Source organism: Salmo salar, chromosome 20 (genome assembly GCF_965601325.2).
Source record: "Salmo salar chromosome 20, fSalSal1, whole genome shotgun sequence".
Lineage (NCBI taxonomy): Eukaryota > Metazoa > Chordata > Actinopteri > Salmoniformes > Salmonidae > Salmo > Salmo salar.
Genome location: NC_138310.1, coordinates 95,832,484 through 95,856,197, shown reverse-complemented (window position 1 = coordinate 95,856,197; position 23,714 = coordinate 95,832,484). Strand labels below are relative to the sequence as shown.

Below are 23,714 nucleotides of genomic sequence, written 5' to 3'. Positions count from 1 at the left end.
AAATGTTTGGACACACCTACTCATTCAAGGGTTTTTCTTTATTTTTTACTATTTTCAAACATTGTAGAATAATAGTGAAGACATCAAAACTATGAAATAACACATATGGAATCATGTAGTAACCAATTTTTTTTTAAACAAATCAACATATATTTTATATTGGCCGCAACTGGACTAGATTGTGAACGACTCTTATCCAAACTGTTGAGAAATATATATATATTTAAACAGAAAGAAAAAAACATCTGCTGCTAAATTCAGTTAGACAACATTTATCATCATATTTCTGTTCCCTTTGCTTTTAAAAAATGTCTCTCTGTAGGCAGAGATGCACAGCCACATTTAATATTGTCCTCGTTGTCCTCATTGTCCTCATGTCCATTGTGTCCATTGGAGGCTCCTGTTAGAAGGTGGTGTGAGTGGAGGTATAGTACCTTAGGGCCAACTCTACCCAGTCAGACACCACAGACTCAATGTCACTATCGAACAAGCTTTCTGTGGAAATCACAAGGTAATGCAAACTCTCTAATACACACAGAAATTAGAATAAAGAAAAATGGAGCAATAATAACAAAATTAGGATCATTAAACAATAGGTAAACCCCTTTAGGTAAACCCCTTTAGGTAACCCCTTTAGGTAAACCCCTTTAGGTAAACCCCTTTAGGTAACCCCTTTAGGTAAACCCTTTAGGTAAACCCCTTTAGGTAAACCCCTTTAGGTAAACCCCTTTAGGTAAACCCCTTTAGGTAAACCCCTTTAGGTAAACCCCTTTAGGTAAACCCCTTTAGGTAAACCCTTTAGGTAAACCCTTTAGGTAAACCCCTTTAGGTAAACCCCTTTAGGTAAACCCCTTTAGGTAAACCCCTTTAGGTAACCCCTTTAGGTAAACCCCTTTAGGTAAACCCCTTTAGGTAACCCCTTTAGGTAAACCCCTTTAGGTAAACCCCTTTAGGTAAACCCCTTTAGGTAAACCCCTTTAGGTAACCCCTTTAGGTAAACCCCTTTAGGTAAACCCCTTTAGGTAAACCCCTTTAGGTAAACCCCTTTAGGTAACCCCCTTTAGGTAAACCCTTTAGGGTAAACCCCTTTAGGTAAACCCCTTTAGGTAAACCCCTTTAGGTAAACCCCTTTAGGTAAACCCTTTAGGTAAACCCTTTAGGTAAACCCCTTTAGGTAAACCCCTTTAGGTAAACCCCTTTAGGTAAACCCTTTAGGTAAACCCTTTAGGTAAACCCCTTTAGGTAAACCCCTTTAGGTAAACCCCTTTAGGTAAACCCCTTTAGGTAAACCCTTTAGGTAAACCCTTTAGGTAAACCCCTTTAGGTAAACCCCTTTAGGTAAACCCCTTTAGGTAAACCCCTTTAGGTAAACCCCTTTAGGTAACCCCTTTAGGTAAACCCCTTTAGGTAAACCCCTTTAGGTAAACCCCTTTAGGTAACCCCTTTAGGTAAACCCCTTTAGGTAAACCCCTTTAGGTAAACCCTTTAGGGTAAACCCCTTTAGGTAACCCCTTTAGGTAAACCCCTTTAGGTAAACCCCTTTAGGTAAACCCTTTAGGTAAACCCTTTAGGTAAACCCCTTTAGGTAAACCCCTTTAGGTAACCCCTTTAGGTAAACCCTTTAGGTAAACCCTTTAGGTAAACCCTTTAGGGTAAACCCCTTTAGGTAAACCCCTTTAGGTAACCCCTTTAGGTAACCCCTTTAGGTAACCCCTTTAGGTAAACCCTTTAGGTAAACCCCTTTAGGTAAACCCCTTTAGGTAAACCCCTTTAGGTAACCCCTTTAGGTAAACCCTTTAGGTAAACCCCTTTAGGTAAACCCTTTAGGTAAACCCCTTTAGGTAACCCCTTTAGGTAAACCCTTTAGGTAAACCCTTTAGGTAAACCCTTTAGGGTAAACCCCTTTAGGTAAACCCTTTAGGTAAACCCCTTTAGGTAAACCCCTTTAGGTAACCCCTTTAGGTAAACCCTTTAGGTAACCCCTTTAGGTAAACCCTTTAGGTAAACCCTTTAGGTAAACCCCTTTAGGTAAACCCTTTAGGTAAACCCTTTAGGTAAACCCCTTTAGGTAACCCCTTTAGGTAACCCCTTTAGGTAAACCCCTTTAGGTAAACCCCTTTAGGTAAACCCTTTCAAGTTTAAGATACATATTATGAAATGGCATTTCTCAGAGCATAATTGAAGCATTACTGTTCTGTATGTTGAAAATACATGACATAATGCCGCTACAACCCATAACGAGGGATTACGTCACAGGGATGCTTCAGGACAGCAGGACCTTCTCCCTTCTCACCTGTTTTCTCACTGCAGCTAAAATGGCCACCAAACTAAAATGGCGCCAAAACAACTCAGCATCTGAAACTAAAACTAGGGCACATTCCGGCACATTGTCCTTCTATATCTACTGGCGTTTCCTCTAGGCCTGTATGATTTACTGCCGTGTCCATATGGCTTGTTGCGTTGACGTGCCGCAGGTCTCAGTACCCTGAAGAGTAATAAACACCAGGCATGTCTTTGGAAGACAGCTAGAATGTACATGACCAAAATACATACTATACTCTGTACTACACTACTATACTCTGTAGTACTCTTATAGTATACTATGCAGGGGGCTGTAATACATTGTTAAACCAATGATTTATATATACACTAGATTACTTACAGGGGGCGCTGTTTTGAAGCCACCACGCCTTGGCACTCCCCCACCGTTGTAGAAAATATGTAGGAAGCTATAAAAATGCATTTATTAATGTCTACATTAGTTTTTCAACATGTATTTTATAACAGACACCTTAATGCAGACTGTCTAATTATATTATGTGAGCTAAACATAAAAATAAAAAAGGAAAAATATTTCTTTAAAGATACACTATGCAGGCCTCCCAAGTGGCGTAGCGGTCTAAGGCACTGCATCACAGTGCTTGAAGTGTCACTACAGACCTGGGTTCGATGCCGGGCTGTGTCACATGGCTCTCGACCTTTGCCTCTCCGAGTCCGTAGGGCAGCGATGGGGGCAAGCATGTAACTGCCAATTGGATATCACAACAACAAAAAATATGCACTACGCAGCAATCGCTCCACCATTTCCTGGTTGAGAATCATTGTATCATCTAAACCGCTGCGAAACATCTTTTTCATAACAAAACATATTGTATTTCCAGCTGTTTGAAGCTGGTGTAAAAAACGAAAGTAAAAGACGCAAAAATGAAACATAAGATTGGGAAGCATAGAAATAGCGCAGATAGAAAAGATCTTCCGCTTCTTAGACTTGCTTTCAATGATAACGACAGATCTATAACACACATTTCTATGTGAATTTGGTCAGGTCACCTAAAAACGTACATATTGCAGCTTTAAAGTATACTTTTTTGAAAGTACTAATGTTACTGTCCCCACTACAACAACAAAAATACTTAAATAAATGTAATTTTGTCCTTGAAACATTTAATTGGAATACTGTAGAATTCCTTTAATTCTTATGGAGTACCTATTCTGGGGAGTGCCAATATAGCCGACCGTTGGCTTCAAAGCTTCTCATTGGCCAATACAATGCATCAGCAATCCAGGGTTTATATACATCATTGGGTTAAACCCAGTCTTGTATTGTTGTGTAGTGTTGCTAGTCAATAAGAAGCCAGGGAGAGAAAAAAGGGGCTGTCATGGCAGACATCTCATTCTCTTAAAAACAACACAATCAGATAACTCATATATATCTACAGTATATAAACCTGTTGTTTTGATTGACATGTTACTGTACCCTTTAGTTAATGTACCCTCTAGTTACCTTAGTTGAACCCATAACGTACATAAGCAAGTTATATATAAAAAAAACAATAGCAGAAAAGGCATTGGTGATGAGAATAATAATAAAAACGACGTATCATACATCCAGTGTTGGACTTTCACAATGTGCTCAGCAAATACCTCATCTCTCCCAAGTCTCCTTACATGTAATACATTTAGAATATCATGGAAAAACACACAAGAATAATCCACCAGTATTATCCAAGCGACCAGGTCACTCTTTCTGTCTGGCCTTGAAAGTCAATGGTGGTTGCACATGAGTCCAATGACAAACCGTGTTCAGTAATATTTGCAGTTTCAACTAATGGAATTTCGATACACCATGATGTAATGTTGTTGTTGACATGTTGAAGTTGTGTTGTCGTTGACATGTTGTTGTTGACATGTTGAAGTTGTGTTGTCGTTGACATGTTGATGCAATGTTGTTGTTGACATGTTGATGTAATGTTGTTGTTGACATGTTGATGTGTTGTTTTTGTTGACGTTGACATGTTGATGCAATGTTGTTGTTGACATGTTGATGTAAAGTTGTTGTTGACATTTTGATGTGTTGTTGACATGTTGTTGTTGACATGTTGATGTGTTGTTGTTGTTGACATGTTGATGTGTTGTTATGTTGATGTGTTGTTTTTGTTGACGTTGACATGTTGATGTAATGTTGTTGTTGACATATTGATGTGTTGTTGTTGACATGTTGATGTGTTGTTGAAATGTTGATGTGTTGTTGTTGTTATGTTGATGTGTTGTTTTGTTGACGTTGACATGTTGATGTGTTGTTGTTGACATGTTGATGCAATGTTGTTGACATGTTGATGTGTTGTTGTTGACATGATGTAATGTTGTTGTTGACATTTTGATGTGTTGTTGACATGTGTTGTTGTTGACATGTTGATGTGTTGTTGCATGCTCTTTAGGACTTGACAGTGCATTTTTTTTACGTGGTTTTAATTGACTGGGTTCTGATGGGTTGGGGGTTCGGAGGGGCACTGGACTGAATGTCTGAGATGAAAGGCGGGATGGGGTTGACTAATGGAGGTGAGGGGGTGGTAGTGGTGGTGGTAGGGGGATGGTAGGGGGGTGGGACGGGAGGTTGGTTGGTTGGTTTGGTTGTTTGTTGCCCCTACACATACCACTCTTTCTTTGAAATGACAGAGCCATCGGTTTGGGACACCATATCGTCGGCTATCTCCGACTCGGGGTCGTACTGGAAGGCGAGAGTCCGTTCGTCGTAATCTCGACTCTCTCCTTCGTCCACTGTGAAATAGGGCCTCTTCAAGTCCTCCGCATCTCCGTCAAAATCGCGTTCGCTCGCCTCGAACCCTCCGGTCACAGCGATCTGTGCAGGCTTCTTCTCGTCATCCGAGTCGTCTGGGTACTGCAGGTTGTTGGGGATGGGAGGGTGGGCTGGCAGGCCCCCGGCCTTGCTGTAGCCGTTCCCAAACACCTGTTTCTTGGTGCTGTAGTCGCCCTTGAAGGTGCGCTGGCGGCGGCGCAGGAAGACAAAGAGCAGGGTGGCGGCCGCCGCTAACAGGACGACCCCGCCCACAGCGCACCCGATGACGGCACCCGCATTGTGCTGCTCCTGCGGGATCTCACGGCCCCCAGGTGGCGGGTTGTTAGGGAATTCTGGGTAGGAAAAGACAGATGGAAGGGGTGTGTCAGTGCTCAGGTGGGAGGAGGAGGAGGGAGTGTGCTTGGTGTGCAGGAAAGAGGGATGGGAGACAGGGAGGGATAAAGCACAGCGAGAAGAAAGGACGGAGGAAGGAGGAGGAGCCCGTGGACGCCCCCCCAAAGGCGGCTTTAACCCCCGCAAACAAAGCAAGCTTAAGTCATCGCCAGCAACATGCAGAGGAAAGTGAGAAAGAAATGTACAGCCAGTCTGTCTGTCCATCACACACTGTCCCCAAAGAGACAAACATGTTGGAAACCGACACCAAACTGAAATCCTACACAAGTCTTGAACAGGATATGAGTGTTCCCTGGGGTTTCGCAAAGAATGCCTTTAGTTTTCAAGCTTAAATTAAATCATGATTGTCATCAGTTTAGTGTGTATAATGAAATGCTCTTCCAAGAAATCTAAAGGTTAATGTTTTCAGCCTTGTGAGACAAGCGGCCATGCAGAGAATGAATCATTCAGCAAATGTAACAATTAATAGGAATCATCCCTAAAGTACAGCAGCATGGAGATCAGGTCATGCAACAGCTTTGTACAATTAGATGTATAATTAAGTAAAGATGATGCAGAGACAGGGTTTGAATCATACCTGACGTACGGAAAGCAGGTCATGCAACACATTTGAAAAGATACTGCATAATGACAGGGCATAATGAGACTGCATAATGATGCTGCATAACGATACTGCATAACAATAATGCATACAGAAACTGCATAATGATGCTTGCATAACGAAACTGCATAATGATACTTCATAACAATACTGCATAATGAAACTGCAGAATGACACTGCATAACGATACTACTGCATAACGATACTACTGCATAACGATACTGCATAACGACAATGCATAATGATACTGCATAACAATACTACTGCATAATGACATTACACAACAATACTACTGCATAACAAAACTAAATAATGATAATACTGCATAAGGATACTACTGCATAACAATACTACTGCATAATGACATTACACAACAATACTACTGCATAACGAAACTAAATAATGATACTACTGCATAACGATGCTACTGGATAATGATACTGCATTATGATACTACTGCATAACGATACTGCAGAATGATACTACTGCATAACAATACTGCATAATGATACTACTGCATAACAACACTACTGCATAACGATACTAATGCATAACGATATTACTGCATAACGATACTAATGCATAATGATACTACTGCATAACGATACTACTGCATAATGATACTACTGCATAACAAAACTAAATAATGATACTACTGCATAATGATGCTACTGGATAATGATACTGCATAATGATACTACTGCATAACGATACTGCAGAATGATACTATTGCATAACAACACTACTGCATAATGATACTACTGCATAATGATACTACTGCATAACGAAACTGCATAATGATACTACTGCATAACGATACTACTGCATAATGATACTACTGCATAACGATACTACTGGATAATGATACTGCATAATGATACTACTGCATAACGATACTACTGCATAACGAAACTGCATAATGATACTACTGCATAACGATACTGCATAATGATACTACTGCATAACGATACTACTGGATAACGATACTACTGCATAACGATACTACTGGATAATGATACTGCATAATGATACTACTGCATAACGATACTACTGGATAACGATACTGCATAATGATACTACTGCATAACGATACTACTGGATAACGATACTACTGCATAATGATACTACTGCATAACGATACTACTGCATAATGATACTACTGCATAACGATACTACTGGATAATGATACTACTGCATAATGATACTACTGCATAACGATACTACTGGATAATGATACTGCATAATGATACTACTGCATAATGATACTGCATAATGATACTACTGCATAACGATACTGCATAATGATACTACTGCATAACGATACTGCATAATAATACTACTGCATAACGATACTACTGGATAATGATACTGCATAATGATACTACTGCATAACGATACTACTGCATAATGATACTACTGCATAACGATACTACTGGATAATGATACTGCATAATGATACTACTGGATAACGATACTGCATAATGATACTATTGCATAATGATACTACTGGATAATGATACTGCATAATGATACTGCATAATGATACTACTGCATAACGATACTGCATAATGATACTACTGCATAACGATACTGCATAATGATACTACTGCATAACGATACTGCATAATGATACTACTGCATAACGATACTGCATAATGATACTACTGCATAACGATACTGCATAACGATACTGCCTAATGATTCTACTGCATAACGATACTACTGGATAATGATACTACTGCATAATGATACTACTGCATAATGATACTACTGCATAACGATACTACTGCATAATGATACTACTGCATAACGATACTGCCTAATGATTCTACTGCATAACGATTCTACTGCATAACAATACTACTGCATAACGATACTACTGCATAATGATACTACTGCATAATGATACTGCATATCAATACTACTACATAATGATACTGCATAATGATACTGCTGAATAATGATAGTACTGCAAAATGATACTACTGCATAACGATACTGCCTAATAATTCTACTGCATAATGATACTACTGCATAATGATACTACTGCATAACAATACTGCATATTGATACTACTTTGTAACGATACTACTGCATAACGATACTGCATAACGATACTGCATAATGATACTACTGCATAACGATACTACTGGATAACGATACTACTGCATAATGATACTACTGCATAACGATACTACTGCATAACAATACTACTGCATAACGATACTACTGCATAACGATGCTGAATAATGATACCTCATAACGATGCTGCATAACGATGATGCATAACGATATAACGATACTGCATAATGATACTACTGCATAACGATACTGCATAATAATACTACTGCATAACGATACTACTGGATAATGATACTGCATAATGATACTACTGCATAACGATACTACTGCATAATGATACTACTGCATAACGATACTACTGGATAATGATACTGCATAATGATACTACTGGATAACGATACTGCATAATGATACTATTGCATAATGATACTACTGGATAATGATACTGCATAATGATACTGCATAATGATACTACTGCATAACGATACTGCATAATGATACTACTGCATAACGATACTGCATAATGATACTACTGCATAACGATACTGCATAATGATACTACTGCATAACGATACTGCATAATGATACTACTGCATAACGATACTGCATAACGATACTGCATAATGATTCTACTGCATAACGATACTACTGGATAATGATACTACTGCATAATGATACTACTGCATAATGATACTACTGCATAATGATACTACTGCATAACGATACTGCCTAATGATTCTACTGCATAACGATTCTACTGCATAACAATACTACTGCATAACGATACTACTGCATAATGATACTACTGCATAATGATACTGCATATCAATACTACTACATAATGATACTGCATAATGATACTGCTGAATAATGATAGTACTGCAAAATGATACTACTGCATAACGATACTGCCTAATAATTCTACTGCATAATGATACTACTGCATAATGATACTACTGCATAACAATACTGCATATTGATACTACTTCGTAACGATACTACTGCATAACGATACTGCATAACGATACTGCATAATGATACTACTGCATAACGATACTACTGGATAACGATACTACTGCATAATGATACTACTGCATAACGATACTACTGCATAACAATACTACTGCATAACGATACTACTGCATAACGATGCTGAATAATGATACCTCATAACGATGCTGCATAACGATGATGCATAACGATGCTGCATAGGAAGTAGTAATAACTCAAGACAACGCAGAGAGTTAGGATGCGTCCCAAATGTCTGCCACAAAGCAATGCACTATATAGGGATTAGGGTGCCATCTGGAAGGCATTCTGCACTATATAGGGATTAGGGTGCCATCTAGAATGCATTCTGCACTATATAGGGATTAGGGTGCCATCTGGAAGGCATTCTGCACTATATAGGGATTAGGGTGCCATCTGGAAGGCATTCTGCACTATATAGGGATTAGGGTGCCATCTGGAAGGCATTCTGCACTATATAGGGATTAGGGTGCCATCTGGAAGGCATTCTGCACTATATAGGGATTAGGGTGCCATCTTGAAGGCATTCTGCACTATATAGGGATTAGGGTGCCATCTGGAAGGCATTCTGCACTATATAGGGATTAGGGTGCCATCTGGAAGGCATTCTGCACTATATAGGGATTAGGGTGCCATCTGGAAGGCATTCTGCACTATATAGGGATTAGGGTGCCATCTGGAAGGCATTCTGCACTATATAGGGATTAGGGTGCCATCTGGAATGCATTCTGCACTATATAGGGATTAGGGTGCCATCTGGAAGGCATTCTGCACTATATAGGGATTAGGGTGCCATCTGGAAGGCATTCTGCACTATATAGGGATTAGGGTGCCATCTGGAAGGCATTCTGCACTATATAGGGATTAGGGTGCCATCTGGAAGGCATTCTGCACTATATAGGGATTAGGGTGCCATCTGGAAGGCATTCTGCACTATATAGGGATTAGGGTGCCATCTGGAAGGCATTCTGCACTATATAGGGATTAGGGTGCCATCTGGAAGGCATTCTGCACTATATAGGGATTAGGGTGCCATCTGGAAGGCATTCTGCACTATATAGGGATTAGGGTGCCATCTGGAAGGCATTCTGCACTATATAGGGATTAGGGTGCCATCTGGAAGGCATTCTGCACTATATAGGGATTAGGGTGCCATCTGGAAGGCATTCTGCACTATATAGGGATTAGGGTGCCATCTGGAAGGCATTCTGCACTATATAGGGATTAGGGTGCCATCTGGAAGGCATTCTGCACTATATAGGGATTAGGGTGCCATCTGGAAGGCATTCTTAGACACAGGTACAGGTAGGCTTTGATGTCTAGACAAACAGCTTGTCTAACAGGAACATGATAGACTTGTGCCACAGACAGACAGCAGACAATGACAGTGGCAGGCTGAACACTAGGCACAGTAGGGGAGAGAGGGGGGAGAGAGGAGGGACAGGAGGGAGGGAGGAGGGACAGAGGGACAGCAGGGAGGGAGGAAGGAGAGGAGGGACAGGAGGGAGGGAGGGACAGGAAGGAGAGAGGAGGGACAGAGGGACAGCAGGGAGGGAGGAAGGAGAGGAGGGACAGGAGGGAGGGAGGGACAGGAAGGAGTAAGGAGGGAGAGGAGGGACGGGGGAGGGAGAGACAAAGGCTTTATTATCATTATCTACGGTCAAGCAGCCAAACATCCAGCTTTGAAAATAATATGATTCACGGTATGCCTCATAACTCATTGTAACAGTCCAACCTCAAGCCTGAACAAAACTGCTGAACCCTGCAAACCAACTCCCATAGTGGATTCAATTCTCAAATGACAAACAACGTAGAAATTCTTCAAAGTACACTTAAGTGGGTAGGCTACATGCATGGTATATGGGACCACTGCTGTAGGCTACATGCATGGTATATGGGTAGGCTACATGCATGGTATATGGGACCACTGCTGTAGGCTACATGCATGGTATATGGGTAGGCTACATGCATGGTATATGGGACCACTGCTGTAGGCTACATGCATGGTATATGGGTAGGCTACATGCATGGTATATGGGTAGGCTACATGCATGGTATATGGGTAGACTACATGCATGGTATATGGGACCACTGCTGTAGGCTACATGCATGGTATATGGGTAGGCTACATGCATGGTATATGGGTAGGCTACATGCATGGTATATGGGTAGGCTACATGCATGGTATATGGGTAGGCTACATGCATGGTATATGGGTAGGCTACATGCATGGTATATGGGTAGGCTACATGCATGGTATATGGGTAGGCTACATGCATGGTATATGGGTAGGCTACATGCATGGTATATGGGTAGGCTACATGCATGGTATATGGGTAGACTACATGCATGGTATATGGGTAGGCTACATGCATGGTATATGGGACCACTGGGCAACAAGACAATAAATTCCCTGAAGTCACCTATGTTAGAAAGGCTTAACACTCTTACTAAAACATATTCTCATATGGAACATGGTTGGCAACACTGTGAAGAAGACCTTGTCTGTAGGTTACACCATGGATATCAACAATCCTGTTCCATCTCTATGGGCTGTGTGCTCTACAGGAACACGACTATCAGTTCCCTGCAACAGTCACCTGCGGCACATCAGTCGTATCGTTTCTGTTCGGAAGATAGAATAATTATTGTATGCAGTAATCATGAGCCTATGAACCAGATTTATACTGTTAACACTGAGGTGGTGCCCTATAGGAAGACCACTGTTAACCTGTTGGGGCTAGGGGGCAGTATTTTCACGGCTGGATAAAAACGTACCCGATTTAATCTGGTTACTAATCCTACCCAGTAACTAGAATATGCATATACTTATTATATATGGATAGAAAACACCCTAAAGTTTCTAAAACTGTTTGAATGGTGTCTGTGAGTATAACAGAACTCATTTGGCAGGCAAAACCCTGAGACAGATTCTGACAGGAAGTGGATACCTGATGTGTTGAATTACCATTAAGCCTATGCCATTGAAAAACACAGGGGCTGAGGAATATTTTGGCACTTCCTATTGCTTCCACTAGATGTCACCAGCCTTTACAAAGTGTTTTGAGTCTTCTGGAGGGAGATCTGACCGAACAAGAGCCATGGAACGATGATGGCCCATTAGACACCTGGCGCGCGAGTTCATGTTGGGTACCCTCGTTCCAATACGTTATAAAAGAGTATGCATTCGTCCACCTTGAATATTATTCATGTTCTGGTTAAAAAAGGCACTAATGATTTATGCTATACAACGTTTGACATGTTTGAACGAACGTAAATATATTTTTTCCCCTCGTTCATGAAGTGAAGTCCGGCGGGCTTAGATCATGTGCTAACAACACGGAGCTTTTTGGACATAAATGATGAGCTTTTTTGAACAAAACTACATTCGTTATGGACCTGGGATTCCTGGAAGTGACATCTGATGAAGAGAATCAAAGGTAATGGATTATTTACATAGTATTTTCGATTTTAGATCTCTCCAACATGGCGGTTAGTCTGTATCGCAAAGCGTATTTTTCTGGGCGCAGTGCTCAGATTATTGCAAAGTGTGATTTCCCAGTAAGGTTATTTTTAAATCTGGCAAGTCGATTGCGTTCAAGAGATGTAAATCTATAATTCTTTAAATGACAATATAATATTTTACCAATGTTTTCTAATATTCATTATTTAATTTGTTGTGCTGACTTGACTGCCGGTTATTGGAGGGAAACGATTTCCTGAACATCAACGCCATAGTAAAACGCTGTTTTTGGATATAAATATGAACTTGATAGAACTAAAAATGCATGTATTGTCTAACACAATGTCCTAGGAGTGTCATCTGATGGAGATTGTCAAAGGTTAGTGCATAACTTTAGCTGATTTTATGGTTTTGGTGACGCCTGTCTTTGAATTGACAAAACATTACACACAGCTATTGTCAATGTACTCTCCTAACATAATCTAACTTTATGCTTTCGCCGTAAAACCTTTTTGAAATCGGACAACGTGGTTAGATTAAGGAGATGTTTATCTTTCAAAGGGTGTAAGATAGTTGTATGTTTGAAAAATTTGAATTTTGACATTTATTTGGTTTCAAATTTGCCGCTCTTGAAATGCACCTGCTGTTGATAGGGTGCACCACGGGTGGCACGCTAGCGTCCCACATAGCCCCAAGAGGTTAACACTGAGGTGGTGTGTCCTATAGGAAGTCCACTGTTAACACTGAGGTGGTGTGTCCTAGTAGGAAGACCACTGTTAACACTGAGGTGGTGTGTCCTATAGGAAGACCACTGTTAACACTGAGGTGGTGTGCCCTATAGGAAGACCACTGTGTGCAGCTCACCCTGCACTAGCATAAATAACATGAGCATGTCTACTTCTGTTAAGCTTCCCAGTAAAGCAATGGAAACAAGCAAGCATCACAGACAAGTGCTCAAAAGTAGCCCATGTTAACATATGTAGCCTAAGAAACAAGGTTCATGAAATTAATAACTTGCTGGTAACAGATGACATTCATAGTCTGACTATCTTTGAAACTCACTTAGAATATACCTTTGATGATTCAGTGGTAGCAATACATTGTTATAACATTTACAGAAAATACAGAAATGCCAATGGTGGAGTGTTGCTGTTTATATTCAGAACCACATTCCTGTAAAGATTAGAGGATCTCATGTTAAATACTGTTGAAGTAATATGGCTGCAGGTTCATCTGCCTCACCTAAAGCCCATTCTGGTGGGAAGCTGCTATAGACCACCAAGTGCTAACAGTCAGTATTTGGATAACGTGTGAAATGCTTGATAATGTATGTGATATCAACAGAGAAGTATATTTTCTGGGTGATTTATTAATTGACTGGCTCTCATCAAGCTGCCCACTCAAGACAAAGCTTCAAACTGTAACCAGTGCCTGTAACCTGGTTCAGGTTATCAGTCAACCTACCAGGGTAGTTACAAACAGCACAAGAATGAAATCATCAGCATCTATTTATCACATCTTTACTAATACTGCAGGAATTAGTTTGAAAGCAGTATCCAGATCCATCAGATGTAGTCATCACAATATATTAGCCATATCTAGGAAAACCAAAGTTCCAAAGGCTGGGCCTAATATAGTGTATAAGAGGTCATACAATAAGTTTTGTAGTGAATCTTATGTTGATGATGTAAAGAATATTTACTGGTCTGTGGTGTGTAATGAGGAGCAACCAGACGCTGCACTGGACACATTTATGAAATTGCTTATTCCAGTTACTAATAAGCACCCATTAAGAAAATGACTGTTAAAACTGTTAAATCCCCTTGGATTGATGAGGAATTGAAAAATTGTATGGTTGAGAGGGATGAGGCAAAAGGAATGGCAAATAAGCCTGGCAGCAGAAATGATTGGTAAACATACTGCAAATTGAGAAATCATGTGACTAAACTGAATAAAAAGAAGAAACTATACTATTAAACAAAGATAAATAACATAAAGATTGATAGTAAAAAGCTGTGGAGCACCTTCAGATTACATTTTGGGAAAAAAGGCAAACTCAGCTCCATCATTCATTGAATCAGATGCTCATTCATCACTAAACCCACTGATAATCAGATGGATCATTCATCACTAAACCCCCTGATAATCAGATGGTTCATTCATCACTAAACCCCCTGATAATCAGATGGTTCATTCATCACTAAACCCACTGATAATCAGATGGTTCATTCATCACTAAACCCCCTGATAATCAGATGGTTCATTCATCACTAAACCCCCTGATAATCAGATGGTTCATTCATCACTAAACCCCCTGATAATCAGATGGTTCATTCATCACTAAACCCCCTGATAATCAGATGGTTCATTCATCACTAAACCCCCTGATAATCAGATGGTTCATTCATCACTAAACCCACTGATAATCAGATGGTTCATTCATCACTAAACCCCCTGATAATCAGATGGTTCATTCATCACTAAACCCCCTGATAATCAGATGGTTCATTCATCACTAAACCCACTGATAATCAGATGGATCATTCATCACTAAACCCCCTGATAATCAGATGGTTCATTCATCACTAAACCCCCTGATAATCAGATGCTCATTCATCACTAAACCCACTGATAATCAGATGGTTCATTCATCACTAAACCCCCTGATAATCAGATGCTCATTCATCACTAAACCCCCTGATAATCAGATGGTTCATTCATCACTAAACCCCCTGATAATCAGATGGTTCATTCATCACTAAACCCCCTGATAATCAGATGGTTCATTCATCACTAAACCCCCTGATAATCAGATGCTCATTCATCACTAAACCCACTGATAATCAGATGGTTCATTCATCACTAAACCCCCTGATAATCAGATGTTTCATTCATCACTAAACCCCCTGATAATCAGATGGTTCATTCATCACTAAACCCACTGATAATCAGATGGTTCATTCATCACTAAACCCACTGATAATCAGATGCTCATTCATCACTAAACCCCCTGATAATCAGATGGTTCATTCATCACTAAACCCACTGATAATCAGATGGTTCATTCATCACTAAACCCCCTGATAATCAGATGGTTCATTCATCACTAAACCATCAGATGGTTCATTCATCACTAAACCCCCTGATAGATGGTTCATTCATCACTAAACCCCCTGATAATCAGATGGTTCATTCATCACTAAACCCCCTGATAATCAGATGGTTCATTCATCACTAAACCCCCTGATAATCAGATGGTTCATTCATCACTAAACCATCAGATGGTTCATTCATCACTAAACCCCCTGATAATCAGATGCTCATTCATCACTAAACCCACTGATAGATGGTTCATTCATCACTAAACCCCCTGATAATCAGATGCTCATTCATCACTAAACCCCCTGATAATCAGATGGATCATTCATCACTAAACCCACTGATAATCAGATGGATCATTCATCACTAAACCATCAGATGGTTCATTCATCACTAAACCCACTGATAATCAGATGGTTCATTCATCACTAAACCATCAGATGGTTCATTCATCACTAAACCCCCTGATAGATGGTTCATTCATCACTAAACCCCCTGATAATCAGATGGTTCATTCATCACTAAACCCCCTGATAATCAGATGCTCATTCATCACTAAACCCACTGATATTACCAACTACTTTAATGACTTTTCATTGGCCAGATAAACAAACTTAGGCATGACATGCCAGCAACAAACACTGACACTACACATCAGAGTATATCTGACCAAATTATGAAAGACAAGAACTGTAATTTTGAATTCCGTAAAGTCAGTGTGGAAAAGGTTAAATAATTATTGTTGTCTATCAACAATGGCAAGCCACCGAGGTCTGACAACTTGGATGGAAAATAACTGAGGAGAATAGCGGAAGATATTGCCACTCCTATTTGGCATATCTTCATTTTAAGCCTACTAGAGAGTGTGTGCCCTCAGGCCTGGAGGGAAGCTAAAGTCATTCCTCTACCCTAGAATAGTAAAGCCCCCTTTACTGGCTGAAATAGCCGACCAATCAGCCTGTTACCAACCCTTAGTAAACTTCTGGAAAAAATTGTGTTTGACCAGATACAGTGCTATTTCACAGTAAACAAATTGACAACAGAATTTCAGCACGCTTATAGGGAAGGACACTCAACAAGCACAGCACTGACACAGATGACTGATGATTGGCTGAGAGAAATTGATGATAAAATGATTGGGGGGGCTGTCTTGTTAGATGTCAGTGCAGCTTTTAACATTATTGATCATAGTCTGCTGCTGGAAAAACATATGTGTTATGGCTTTACACCCCCTGCTATAATGGCTTTACACCCCCTGCTATAATGGCTTTACACCCCCTGCTATAACGTGGATAAAGAGTTACTTGTCTAACAGAACACAGAGGGTGTTCTTTAATGGAAGACTCTAATGGCAGAATCAGGAATTGTCTTGGTTCCTTACTTTTTTCAATCTAATTTAGCATATCTGATTCAGCTAGCTAAGGTCTTGTTGAGTAGCTAATAAATAGAACCAGGTGTATTAAATTAGGGTTGAAAACTGAAAACCCACAGGACAGTATATCTCCAGGAAGAGGGTTGGGCAGCCCTACTGTAGAGTGACAGAAGACTGCTTCTGCCAGCATTACCAAACACGTACATTGTATTAAATAATTCAGCCTTGACTGCTATTTATATCATGTAATGTTGCCTCTCTAAACCCCCTCTCTCACACGGCTATTGAATGATTCAATGCAACAAAGCACTTGCCTGGTAGTGTTATTTCATGGTCATATAGGACAATAGAAGAGGAGGAAATTGCTCTTATATCTTTAGTCAAAATTAGTATTTTAAATGGATTTGTTTTGGTCTCAACTCCACAGCTAAAGACGTTACATTCAATTAGCACAGTAGATTCATTAACAGGAGAAGATACATGTTCATTAACAGGGGATGACATGTTCATTAACAGGGGATGATAGTTATTCATTTACAGGGGATGATAGATGTTTATTAACACGGGATGACATGTTCATTAACAGGGGATGATAGTTATTAATTAACAGGGGATGATAGATGTTCATTAACAGGGGATGATAGATGTTCAGGGGATGATAGATGTTCATTAACAGGGGATGATAGATGTTCATTAACACGGGATGATAGATGTTCATTAACAGGGGATGATAGATGTTCATTAACAGGGGATAATAGATGTTCATTAACAGGGGATGATAGATGTTCATTAACAGGGGATGATAGATGTTCATTAACAGGGGATGACATGTTCATTAGCAGGGGATGATAGATGTTCAGGGGATGATAGATGTTCATTAACAGGGGATGTGACTGCTGTGACTATCTGTGACTACCTATCTACTGTATGTGACTGCTGTGACTATCTATCTACTGTATGTGACTGCTGTGACTATCTATCTACTGTATTTGACTGGTGTGACTAGACAAAAATACTTATTTTGAAAGTTGTATTATTTTATCCTTTGAGGCTTTAAAAGTGTTCTGACAGTATGATTGTGAACATTCAAAGCCGCTGGGAAACGTCCTGGGCAGGCATCGCTGTAACGTCTGAGTGACAGGAAGCACGAGCACCAACACCAATCAGCACCGTCGTTACTATGACAACTAGCGTAACCATGTCAGAAAATGACTGGTCTGAAAACCAATCCCATTTGGTGACTTGTAACTCGCTGTTTGGACAGTCAGTATTCCAGAACTGATTTGAGCATTAAGGCTTGGCAGTGTGAACTAGCCTTTACTCTCACCCTTAACTACCAACCCAAATATCAATGCACCATGAAGACCTCACAGCCACCAAAACAGACCCTCCGGTCCCTCTCTCTCTCTCTCCCTCTATCCCAGGGGCGAAAATCTGATATCAACTTTGGAGGGGACAATTACATTATATTTTCTCAAGAGCAATTCCTGAGGGGGACACCAAAAGTAGTGCTGTAACACATAGCCTACGTTTAATATGGTAAATGTATATTGAGGAACCAAAGAAATAAGGTGTTTGCCGTACTCCTAACTACCGGTACCCAAAACTACACAACTAATCACAACAGCAATACCATTGCCTTTAACAACTCTTAGTTCAGTCACCAGTTTAAGTTGAGAGTGGGGGTATCCATGGCATTTTCCAATTATGTTCCTATTTTACTAGTCAAAAAAAACGGAGAACCTTTCATAATGTTGCCAAACAAAGACTCAACAAACTTACCTGAGACTCCCTGTCTCTGCCAGTCTGTCCCTGCATATCTGTCCCCAACTCTGCTGTCTGTGTGCCATCTGTTGCCTGCTCTGCCTAATGACATCATTGTGAAACATTTCCATTAGAATTTCATTTCTTTCTTATTAACATTTTATCAACTAGTCTTTGAGATATTAGGCTACTAGGGTTCTTACTTTGCGTTTTGGTGTACTGAAAAATACTCTGATGTCTGTCTTTTTTCTGCCATTTTTCTACCTGGTTGGCTACACACACACACAGTATGTAGGTTATTTACAGTAGGAGATGGGCTTCTATCATCTTCAATCATTCTATATGGGCTTCGATCTAAAAGGTAGCTAGCAAATGTGAAACGGATTGCAGTGACAAGAGTTGACAGCTGTATGAGTTCACCATTTACACAACATATGCTGCAACCTTTTGTAATTTTAATCGTTTGTTTCATATTGGCTGGCTTCTAACAATAGCTGAATTTGCAAAGCTAGCGAGCACCAATTCAGTGGTGTTTGCTATAATCTTTGCTACCCGGGTTAAATAAAGGTGAAATAAAATATATAAATAAAAGTTCCCTTGCGACAATTTAGCTTTTGCAACGAGACCATTAAATATATTTAAAACAATGGTAGAAGAGAGTGTAGTTCTGTTCAGTTTATCGCTAACCTTATCACAGGGACTTTGAAGCACTAACTTACATGCATGCTGATCTTGGAATAAATTGACGATAGCAAAGATTCCATCTTTGACGACGCCACATAAATGGAATAGGTACTAGCAAGCTTAATAGTTAATATTTGCGCGCTAGCTCTGCATATTCAGCTAGTGTGTGTGGGCGATTGACTGGATTAACCTCACGTCAGTTACGTGCATTGAGTGCCTTTCAGACAGTAGATACAACCTCTACGTTACCTCGCAAGCTAAGGAACTGGCAGTGGATCAAACCATTGTGAGGCAAAGGGTGGGGGGGTCGCAATCTTTTGAAACTTAAAAACGAGCTATTAAGTGTCTATAATCAGCACAATTGCTTTCATTGCGTATTATTAATATTATTTAAATTACATAGTTATGTTTCAGTGATATATTGGGGGGGACAAATCATATTTTTCCCAGGATGGGGGGGTCGTGTCCCCCCCGTCCCCCCCGGGGATTTCCGCCCCTGCTCTATCCTCTCCCCTTCTATCCCTCTATCCATCCATCTCTCTCTCTCTATCCTCTCCCCTTCTATCCCTCTATCCATCCATCTCTCCCTCTGTATCCATCTCTTTGTCACCGACTGGGTACAAACTCAGGTCTCCTGCTTGCCACAAGACTATGATGTAGCTTGCCTGGTGCAGTGGAACCAATGCTAAAGTTGCAAAAACTGCAAATCCTGCCTATATAATGCACTCTGAGGCAGGATTTGATCGATTGTTACTATGTGAACTCATACAGGGCTGGGTATCAGCTCTCAGGCCTTTCAGTGCTCCCAGGCTTTAATCTGACCCTGTAATTGGATTATTCTGACTTTATTACACACATGAATGAGACAGAGAGAGAGAGAGAGAGAGAGAGCAACGCTAGGTCACCTCCAGCAGCCACACTAACCACCATCCTACTTCCCTGCACCACATCGGCGTCTAGCCACCACAGTCCAGAGGGGGGTGGAATAACACGTGATGTTGAAGAGGATGGACGGATTGGGAGAGGAAGGAGAAGAAGGAAGAGAGGAAAGGGAAAGCTGGGCAGTCTGTTAATCCTCTACCCTTCACCGCTCTCCTCTGCTGCGATCCCTCATCCCTCTAGGCCCTCTACTCTTTTCTATTTTTACCAATGACCTGCCACTGGCATTAAACAAAGCATGTGTGTCCATCTATGCTGATGATTCAACCATATATGCATCAGCAACTACATCTAGGTGACGTTCTATGCCTCTGTGGTGTTCTGGACTTGGGAGAGGGGATGAGGAAGGAGGGAGGGGATGAGGAAGGAGGGAGGGGATGAGGAGGGAGGGAGGGGATGAGGCAGGAGGGAGGGGATGAGGCAGGAGGGAGGGGATAAGGAGGGAGGGAGGGGATGAGGATGGAGGGGATGAGGAGGGAGGGGGGGTGAGGAGGGAGGGAGGAGGGAGGGGAAGAGGAAGGAGATGAGGAGGGAGGGGATGAGGAAGGGGATGAGGAAGGAGGGATGGGATGAGGAGGGAGGGAGGGGGGGTGAGGAGGGAGGGAGGGGATGAGGGGATGAGGAAGGAGGAAGGAGGGGATGAGGAGTTAGGGAGGGGATGAGGAGGGACGGAGGGAGGGGATGAGGAGGGAGGGGATGAGGGGATGAGGAGGGAGGGAGGGGATGAGGAGGGAGGGAGGGGATGAGGAGGGAGGGAGGGGATGAGGAGGGAGGGAGGTGGACGAGGAGGGAGGGAGGTGGACATCAAGGAACTTAAAGCAAGGACAACAGCCTCTCCCTCAATGTGAGCAAGACAAAGGAGTTGATCGTAGCTACAGGAAAAGGCGGGCCGAACAGGCCCCCATCAACAGGGCTGTAGTGGAGCGGGTTGAGAGCTTCAAGTTCCATGGTGTCCACATCACCAACAAACTATCATGGTCCAAACACAACAAGACAGTCGTGAAGAGGGGACGACAAAACCTTTTCCCCTCAGGAGACTGAGAAGATTTGGCATGGGTCACCAGATCCTCAAAAAGTTACAGCTGCACCATCGAGCGCATCCTGACCGGTTGCATCACCGCCTGGTGTGGCAACTGCTCGGCATCTGACCGTAAGGCGCTACAGAGGGTAGTGCGAACGGCCCAGTACATCACCGGGGCCGAGCTTCAAATCAAATTGTATTAGTCACATGCGTTGAACCAAGTGGTACAGGAGGGCCACGTCTAGGACCAAAAGGCTCCTCAACAGATTCTAGCCCCAAGCCATAAGACCGCTGAACAACTAATCAAATGGCCACCTGGACTATTTACATTGACCCCCCCCCATTTGTTATTACACTGCTACTACTCTCTGTTTATTATCTATGCATAGTCACTTCACCCCCACCTACATGTACAGATGACCTCTAACCTGGACCCCTGCACACTGACTCGGTACCGGTACCCCCTGTATATAGCCTCCACACTGACTCGGTACCGGTACCCCCTGTATATAGCCTCCACACTGACTCGGTACCGGTACCCCCTGTATATAGCCTCCACACTGACTCGGTACCGGTACCCCCTGTATATAGCCTCCACACTGACTCGGTACCGGTAGCCCCTGTATATAGCCTCCACACTGACTCGGTACCGGTAGCCCCTGTATATAGCCTCCACACTAACTCGGTACCGGTACCCCCTGTATATAGCCTCCACACTGACTCGGTACCGGTACCCCCTGTATATAGCCTCCACACTGACTCGGTACCGGTACCCCCTGAATATAGCCTCCACATTGACTCTGTACTGGTACCCCCTGTATATAGCCTCCACACTGACTCGGTACCGGTACCCCCTGTATATAGCCTCCACACTGACTCGGTACCGGTGCCCCCTGTATATAGCCTCCACATTGACTCTGTACCGGTACCCCCTGTATATAGCCTCCACATTGACTCTGTACCGGTACCCCCTGTATATAGCCTCCACACTGACTCGGTACCGGTACCCCCTGTATATAGCCTCCACACTGACTCGGTACCGGTACCCCCTGAATATAGCCTCCACATTGACTCGGTACCGGTACCCCCTGTATATAGCCTCCACACTGACTCGGTACCGGTACCCCCTGTATATAGCCTCCACATTGACTCTGTACCGGTACCCCCTGTATATAGCCTCCACATTGACTCTGTATCAGTACCCCCCTGTATATAGCCTCCACATTGACTCTGTACCGGTACCCCCTGTATATAGCCTCCACACTGACTCGGTACCGGTACCCCCTGTATATAGCCTCCACACTGACTCGGTACCGGTACCCCCTGTATATAGCCTCCACATTGACTCTGTACCGGTACCCCCTGTATATAGCCTCCACATTTTTTATTTATTTATTTATTTCACCTTTATTTAACCAGGTAGGCAAGTTGAGAACAAGTTCTCATTTACAATTGCGACCTGGCCAAGATAAAGCAAAGCAGTTCGACAACATACAAAAACAGAGTTACACATGGAGTAAAACAACATACAATCAATGATGCAGTAGAAAAATAAGTCTATATACAATGTGAGCAAATGATGTGAGATAAGGGAGGTAAAGGCAATAAAAGGCCATGGTGGCAAAGTAAATAAAGTATAGCAAGAAAAACACTGGAATGGTAGATTTGTAGTTTGAAGAAAGTTCAGAGATAAAATATAAATAATATGGTGCAAAGGAGCAAAATAAATAAAATAAATAAATACAGTAGGGGAAGAGGTAGTAGTTTGGGCTAAATTATAGATGGGCTATGTACAGATGCAGTGATCTGTGAGCTGCTCTGACAGCTGGTGCTTAAAGCTAGTGAGGGAGATAAGTGTTTCCAGTTTCAGAGATTTTTGTAGTTCGTTCCAGTCATTGGCAGCAGAGAACTGGAAGGAGAGACGACCAAAGGAGGAGTTGGCTTTAGGGGTGACCGGAGAGATATACCTGCTGGAGCGCGTGCTACAGGTGGGTGCTGCTATGGTGACCAGTGAGCGGAGATAAGGGGGGACTTTACCTAGCAGGGTCTTGTAGATGACCTGGAGCCAATGTGTTTGGCGACGATTATGAAGCGAAGGCCAGCCAACGAGAGCGTACAGGTCGCAGTGGTGGGTAGTATATGGGGCTTTGGTGACAAAACGGATGGCAC

The 23,714-nt window shown here is 41.8% G+C and overlaps 1 protein-coding gene across 2 annotated transcripts in view; it reads right to left on the bottom strand.

The window, feature by feature from the left end:
• Window positions 1–23,714, bottom strand: part of LOC106581602 (nectin 1b) — a 336,570-nt gene that overhangs the window by 186,532 nt on the left and 126,324 nt on the right. Inside the window, exon 6 of one of the 2 annotated variants that reach the window (XM_045704180.2) lies at window positions 20–5,430. The exons of the other annotated variant lie outside the window; for it this stretch is intronic. Coding sequence (XP_045560136.2) covers window positions 4,925–5,430 — 506 coding nt within the window. The 3' untranslated portion in view covers window positions 20–4,924. Of the gene's footprint in view, window positions 1–19; window positions 5,431–23,714 lie in introns of those variants that run through there. 2 annotated transcript variants of the gene reach the window in all.